This window comes from Nasonia vitripennis, chromosome 5 (assembly GCF_009193385.2).
Source record: "Nasonia vitripennis strain AsymCx chromosome 5, Nvit_psr_1.1, whole genome shotgun sequence".
Classification (NCBI taxonomy): Eukaryota; Metazoa; Arthropoda; class Insecta; order Hymenoptera; family Pteromalidae; genus Nasonia; species Nasonia vitripennis.
The window spans coordinates 18,425,944-18,433,986 of record NC_045761.1 but is presented as its reverse complement, the minus strand read 5'-3'; the positions used below and the strand labels follow the sequence as shown (position 1 = coordinate 18,433,986).

The following is an 8,043-nucleotide window of genomic DNA, read 5'->3' as shown; positions in this document are numbered from 1 at the left end:
ATGCTGAGAGGTTAGTTTGTTGATGATTTTTACTAGGAAACGAAGTTTTATAGGATGTAAGCTCGTGTGAGATTTTTCGAGGTTGGGACGCGAGACAGATAATTATATGTATAAACATTCGGTTTTCGTTTTATATTGGGTATTATTATTTCTGGAAAAATATAGCATTTGAAAATACAATTACACATACATGAATGCTTTAACAATGACAACTTAAGTTCGAGTGAGTATATAACAAGTTGGCATTTCAACATATTATCATTGACATAATAAATATTCTTTAATTTAATTTTTCATTATATTTTAATATATTATATATTTGTGTATACATATATCCACAGAGGTACATTTCCACTTTCATTTGTTTTGTTTTGTACTTTTCATAATCACATATAAATGCGGTAAATTCGTACTATCTTATAACGTTAAAAATAGATATTATGACAATACATTAATTGATTCCAACGAGTGAAGAAAAATATCGCTGTCACAATAATTTTATTTATTTTACGTCGATGTTTATACACATGGTTTTTTGCGCAAAATGATCAAACGGCCATCGTCAGCGTTATTTACTTACACATTATTTTTTGAAACTATATCTGTATAACTTTTATATAGGTTATGTACCTTAAATTCGATAATTGGAACGCGTTAACAAATATCACTTAAAAACTACACCAACATCCATAAAAATTAAGCCTTGAGCAATATTGCTTACGTATACGAGTTATACTTGAAAAATCGGTTATCAAATTTACATTTTACGCTCAGATTTATTGGCGGATTTGGCGAACGCCAAGAATAGTTGCTCTAACGTCGACGATAATACTGCGAAATCTTCTATACTAGGATACCTGTTCTTCAGTTCACCAATCACGTCGTACATTCTCCTCCACGTCAGATTGGAAGATGTTAAGTGGTACATGAGGTATCCCTGAAAATAAAATCACATTAATTCGTCGTTAGAAATGTATAACATTACACTAATGCAATTATTATCTTCACTAAACTCATACCGAATTCTCATCCGTGATCGTGCAATCGAAGGCATTGTTCATGTATTCTTTGATGAGGTTTACTTCGTCCACAGGAGTCTCAGGATTTAATTTCAATTGCACGTTGTAACCAGCACCAAACCGTTGCTTCAGCTCCTGAGAAGCCCCTATACATTCGAATTTACCATCTACCATGATGGCCAACTTGTTGCAGAGAGCTTCACACTCCTCCATACTGGAAGAGGTTTAATTACATTTTTTAGTTACCCTATACAGTAACAAAGGAGTTTAGGAGCATCTACCTATGCTTACCTGTGAGATGTTAGTATCACAGCTTGTCCCGAAGACTGGCACGACTGGATGACGTTCCAGAGAGATCTTCTGGCTGCTGGATCGACACCAGTTGTAGGTTCGTCCAGCAAAACGAGATTTGGTAGACCTATGAGGGCCATGGCTATATTCAAACGTCTCTTGTTCCCGCCACTGTAGGTCCCACTCGGTTGAGATGCGCAAGCGTTTAGATCTGAAATTTGTAAAATACGTGTGCGGTGAAGTGAAAGAATAGTTTTGTGGCTACAACATTTGACTTATTAAAGCAACGTTTTTTGCACATACTCAGCCTGTCGATCCACTTCTTCACCTCGGTTTCAACTTCTCTTTCTGGGATGCCACGAAGGCGAGCAAACAGACGCAAATGATCGTAGGAATTCAACGATCTTATTATCGCGTCGTTTTGAGGACAATAGCCCATTTGCGAGAGGTACTAAAAATTAACGTCTCGAATGAAAAACAAAAACCAGTTTTTTCTTTATTGATAGAGTTTGACTTGGTACTTACGCGGTGTCGGTTTTTCGAGATCTCCGTGTTGTTCAAGTACATGACACCGCTGTTCGGGATCTCGTCACCCGTAATCATTTTGAACGTCGTGCTTTTTCCAGCACCGTTTACTCCCAGCAGACCAAAGCATTCGCCTTTGCAGACTCCGAAACTTATGTCCTGAACTGCTGCGAAGCTTCCGTAAAGTTTCCTCAATTCGTACGCAATGAAGACATGCTTTTTGGCATCGTCGTTGTCTGGTTGCGTTTCCGGCGTACCGTTAGATGTTCCTTCGGTTTTTCCGTTCACTCTTTCTTCAATGAAGTTAGGATCTTGCTCTATAATTTCATCGATTTTCATAAGCAAATATAGGATGTTTATTACAAGCGTAATTCAATAACTAATCGTTTACCTCTACTTCTAATTTTAGAAACTTCAAAGGCGATATTGTGCTTGGTTTTCTTCACCTGCGCCTCGAAAGTCTCATCGATGTTGTCTGGTTTACCACCGCTAATTTTCACTATAAATCGCTGTATCCATTTTTGTTCCAATATACAGAGTAACCCAAAGTATAAAATAGTTGTCAAGCATAAGCATAGAATACTCGTTTCTAACGCTACATCCTTTTCAAAATTGCCGAAGTAATTAGGAGGATTTTTGCAGATTCCATTGAAACACTTGTAAGCTAACAAAAAAAAAAAAAAAAAATAGAATTAATGTTATTACCATTCAAACATTGGTTCCACTAAAGCACAGATAGTTTAATATATTCTTACCTCTGCATTGGTGTATTGGTCTTTTTATCGTTGTCGAGAGTCGTTCGCAATTGCCATGATTTCTCGCAGCTGTGAAAAAAGCGACTAGCCCTTGAAAAAGGCTTATGTAAGGCGTTAAAAGAAATACAAATTTTTGGATCGGTCGTATAGTGTTGAATGTATTTGAATAACCGCCAAGTTCTTCGACAATGCCAGCTATAACTGCTTCAATTATTACTGTAAGCATAATAATTCAATATAATTAGACGCAAATAGTTTTTAGAAATTGTTGTTGACTACTTGCTCTGTTTACCAAGGCCTAATGGTAGAAGACTCAACACCTTTATCGCAGCACTTATGGTTTTGTCGGAGAAAGTAATCGCGTAAATGAGTGGCAATACGTTTATGGTGAAGAGCAACAACAATGATGTCATTATTACTGAAACAGTATAAGCACAAGATTAGAGTCGTAAATCCAAAGTCAAAAAATATGTGCAACTTCAACTCACAAATTGCAATAGCGTTGAACATCCGAAGGTCAAGTACAACATCCATCACGACGAAACCAACTATAGTCAATACGATCAGTATCAGCATCACTATGAAGTCAAACAGAAACATCGTTCCCCAATATCCGAGTCCAGATGCCCCAGTCATCCTCTGCAAATGCTTGATGTTGGTTGAAGCTTCCTTCATCGGGTGAATAACGAATAATGCTACCAGAGGATAGAAGAAGAAGACGAAGATCATCGGTACAATAACAACCTCAACGATTTCGAGACCAAACGTTCTTCGAATTATCCTATCGACCATGTCTCCGTGAGGAAGTTCTTGAGCTTCGACGGTAATGCTGTAGTCAGCACCAAGGAAAGCTTTTAGCAAGGCATTTGTTAGCAAGTTGATAGAGATTGGCAGGGCGTAAGTCGCCTGCATCGAATTGTACAAAGTTCTGGCGCGAAGAGCGTTTCTTCTATGAATGAATTCACCAGCAGCGATCATGCGATAGCTGTAGCTTGCATAATTTTCCTCGCCTAGGTTTAAGAGTGCTGGAACATTGAGATATATTTGTAATTCCTTCTGAAGTATTTAATGCACAGAAGATTTTTGTAAGGTTCTATCCTTTACCGTTAACAAAAGTTGTGTTGGTGTTTTCATCTTTTATAGCGTTTCCGTTGAATTCCTCTGCGATTGCTTTGTAGTATTCTCCGCATGCGTTGTATTTGTTATCGGCTCGGTATAAAACGTTAGCGTCGTCATACATTTCTAAATTTAGAGGTACGATTTCTATTTCGTTAGAGAAGTGTTCCATCAGAATGAATGCTATGCAAACCATTGGTATAGCAAGCTGTAATAATAGTTATGGCTTTAGAACCTGAAATTCAAAAAGTATTACTAATAATACAAAAATAGGGTGTACCAATCCTAGCATAACGAAAAAGGCTGATGAATTTTTGATCGTATAGGTCATTTTCTTGTAGAGCAAGCCCATGGCTGCATGTAGAAATAACTCGAAACCTTTCAACTTTGTTGTGTTATCGACGAAAACTTCCCGAGTTTGGGTATTATCTTCATTATCCTGAGCGACTCTAAAAAGTTTGCACATGAGTCATTGTACTTTTTTCTAATTTTCAGCGAAACAAAAATCTTAATTCGACTCACTTTAAAAATACTTGTTCCAAGGTAATCAACGAAACACTCATCCCTGTGATCCCGAGTTCGCTTTTGTTACTTTCTAACTTGTCCAAAGAATCTGGCAATTCAGGTGTATTGGGTATACTTAGTTGTATCGTGCTACCATCAGCATTGACTATCGTGCTTGGAGAATCCAAATGGCTTTGAATTTTTTCTGGGTCGCACCAGGATTCAGTGGATAAAGTTACTTCCACGTTTCCCTGTCCTTTGTATAATAATGAAAGGTTATCGAAAAATTTAAAAGGATTATCCAAGTGTTAGATGCAAAAGAATTCACCTAATGTTTTCTTGAGGAACATGGAAGTACCATAGCTTCTCAAGGTACCACTGTGTACGATGGCTATCCTATCACCCAATATATCAGCTTCCTCCATGTCGTGTGTACTTATCAAAATGGTTTTCTCTCCCCGCATTTTCTAATGAAAGAAAATCAGATGTGAAAAAATGTGCGATAAATAGTAATGTGTATATAATAATGATATGTCACCAGTAATATATCCCAAATATCACGTCTACTTTCTGGATCTAATCCAGAGGTCGGTTCGTCCAAAATTACAGTCTAGAAAGAAGACAACTCATTAGTATTATCATGAAAGTAGGTACTTTTAACAATATGTAGTATAAAAACTTACGTTTGGATCCCCAACTAATGCCATCCCAAGACACACTCGTCGTTTTTGTCCACCAGATAATTCTTTTGGTAAAGCATTTCTTTTTTCGAAAAGTTTCAGTTTTTGCATGTATGACGTTACTTGGCCTTCTACAATGGATTTGGGTTTGTTTTTATTTTTCAGCTGGAATGCCCGCATAGTTTAACAATTGAGAAAAGTGTTCGTAATAAAATTAGCAAGTTGAACAATATTTAATTGATTATTAATAATCATACCATAGCAAAAATCGTTAACTGTTCAGATACAGATAAGCTTGGAAACACCATATTTTCTTGAGGACATAATCCCATTTCACTCATTATTTCATCTGCGTCGTCTTTAATATTTTTTCCATTTATGAGAACCAAACCTTCTGTTGGGCTTATCATTCCTTTAAAAAACGGATTTGTTATTCAAAACTGATTTGACAACTAAAGAATTAAATATTCCTTACCCGTTAAAATGGACATCATTGTTGTTTTGCCTGCTCCGTTGTGTCCGAGTAGAGCAGTTATTTGCTTCTGATAGAAATCGACAGAAATACCCTTCAGTGCATGTACTTTCTAAAATAAATAGGCATATAAAAATTGTAAGGAGATTCAAAGATTTTTAAACGAATAGGACGTTAAAAAAAGATTACCTCTTTACTAAACAAACCAGTTTTATAATGTTTTTTCAAATTTCGGATTTGAATTCCGGGCGAATATACATTTTCAGTTACTGATTCAAAAAGTTTACTAGTGGAGCTGCAGTCAAATTTTTCAACTTCGGAATTATCATGCAGGGCACTTGATGTTTTCAAAAACTGGTGTACAGATGAAAATGAATAAATTAGTTTTATAATTAACGAATTGCAAATCTATGTCCGAAATATAAACTACCTTTAAGAAAAAGAAGGGACTTTTCTTAACACCATACTTTCCAGGATTCATTGCATAGACATAATTAGCCATGATGAAATGAAAAATTGATCCCAATATAGAAAGTATCAATATCATCCCTATACTTCCTTCAGTTCCATAAGCCGAGTTACCAACTCTAAACATATTACTAAACTGGATCCCTCTCCCTAAACATTGAAGTTTAATGTTACATTATGATTGGGATAATTGATGTAGAGTTTCTTGCATATTTTTATAACTTACTTATACTTTCGTAATAATTAACTTCCTCACAAGCTCTAAATAACAACATGTTTGGGAAGAACATTCCCAAATAAGGTACAATTCTGAAAGCACTCTCTTTTATGCCATATTTCGATATTGCAATAGAACCTACGTACAGAACTAAAATTCCAGTAACCACGAACAAAGCTGAAAATCAATATAAATTTTTACTTATGATGATAATCAATTCTTGTATCTTCATTATTTTTAAAATGAACATATTGCTTACATCTTTTAAAGTAGGCTGATATGTGCATGCCGAATGTTATCAAATGTCCAACGTGTACCGTAAGTACCAACCAAAATAGAATCGAGTTTCCATGGTATAAATACGGAAATGCATCTTCCGCGGTCGTAAAGTTCATCAAAATTACTATGGGAACGGTATAAAATATGCTAAAGATCAGTCCAGTAACTAACCAACTCAGGAGATTTATACAGTTTGAAACGCCATTCATTGCCATCAAAACCTGGGACAAAACGCATAATGCAAATTTGTTAGTAATCACCATATCTGCTATATTTATTTTTCTCTATTTTAACAATAAACAATATTACGTTAATTCCGAGAAATTTTTCGTCTGATGCGAAGGAAGTTTCGATACACAGCGGTATCATGAATGCCATAACAGCAAATGCGGAGAAGACCGTATTCATAATTTCGTCAACCTCACTTGGTTGAAAATGTGGCGGTACAGGTAACTCTTGTGCGACGATCTAAAACAAAATTTCGAGTTATCATATAGATTTTAAATCTCTCTCTCGTACTGTATTGCACTCGCCTACTCACGTCCATTTTGAGAGAATTTTCTTTCATCTTCATGAAAGTTTCATCCAGACACAATTGTAATCCAGCAAATCCAGATTTGAATGGATCAATGTGTCTACGACCAAAAGAAGTGTATTTGAAATTTGGAAGACTGTCGTACATGCGTATTTTATAGTCCAAATGCGTTGAAGTTAGATCGATGCTTTGATTTTTAAATATCACAGCTATCGGCCTATTCCAGCGGTCCTTTTCATTGAGCATTTTTTCCTCCGTTTCAAATTCTTTCAATTTTATCCCTATAGAAATAATTCTGTTAAGTATATGTTGAACTTTTTTATAATCGCAGTGGTATTTCTTATATAACTTACTTCTTTTACCACCTTCTAGACATCTGTGTACTCTATTCATGTATGATGTTATAAATTTACTTCGGGGCACGACCAACAATGGCTGACCCTTTTCCGACAAGAATGAATGTTTGCTTTCCAAGGGAAAAATTTCAGTGCTATTAACTGAGAAGGAAAGCGGAGGATTGGCTTCATTTCTGATAAACCATACAAAGAGAAAAAGTAATAGCATAACGACGATTTCAACAAACAATCCTACTTTCCACTGTCTTTTTCGAACCAAAAAGTTCTTGTAAACTAAAGTGTTGAAAATTCTTAATTTTTCCGCTAACATTCTTGCACTTTTTCAAAACTTTTAACAAAACGATTTCTACGCTCCTAATACTTTTCTCCTAAAACAGTTTTTTACACAAATTTTATGCGTATAGAAATGGAAAAATCTTTTTGCAAATTATGCTCAAACGAAAGTAAACCAACAACGCTTACCCTCTCACAGCAGTTCCATTCATAGACACATGTTAACCACAGAACAACCTGCACTTACTCCTCAGTAACAACATATCTTTATCCACCGCAATGTATAACTTCGCACAAAACAAACTTTTTTTCACCAAGTCAAAATAGCAGACGACGACACGCGACTACTGCTACGTCGTCTGCTAGCGTTTGCCTCGTGATGTCCAGTTGTCGGGGCTGTTCTTTTTCTTCCCCTCTACACTCGCGCGTCAGTGCACATGCGGGGCGGAAGAATCTCCGCGACGTTCCGGCGCCAATCTGCATCGATTCTCGTATACTTGGGTTTTACCACTGGCTATTATCTTCCGAAAAGGACTACGTGGGTGTTTACTTT

General features: G+C 36.2%; 1 protein-coding gene across 1 annotated transcript; it reads right to left on the bottom strand.

Moving 5' to 3' along the window:
- Nucleotides 1-60: 60 nt before the first annotated feature.
- Nucleotides 61-7,901, bottom strand: LOC103315863 (phospholipid-transporting ATPase ABCA1). Its single transcript, XM_008206805.3, has 25 exons — nt 7,680-7,901; nt 7,215-7,585; nt 6,868-7,142; nt 6,636-6,794; nt 6,307-6,547; nt 6,057-6,224; nt 5,793-5,980; nt 5,552-5,716; nt 5,366-5,474; nt 5,148-5,302; nt 4,894-5,055; nt 4,749-4,820; nt 4,539-4,677; nt 4,229-4,466; nt 3,987-4,155; nt 3,695-3,914; nt 3,079-3,615; nt 2,883-3,008; nt 2,591-2,806; nt 2,227-2,499; nt 1,836-2,152; nt 1,614-1,761; nt 1,311-1,521; nt 1,020-1,233; nt 61-937 (listed from the first exon to the last, which is right to left on the bottom strand). Exons 2-25 carry the CDS (start codon nt 7,525-7,527, stop codon nt 758-760), a joined length of 4,995 nt encoding a protein of 1,664 aa, XP_008205027.1. The 5' UTR covers nt 7,528-7,585; nt 7,680-7,901; the 3' UTR covers nt 61-757.
- Between the last annotated feature and the right edge of the window lie 142 nt (nt 7,902-8,043).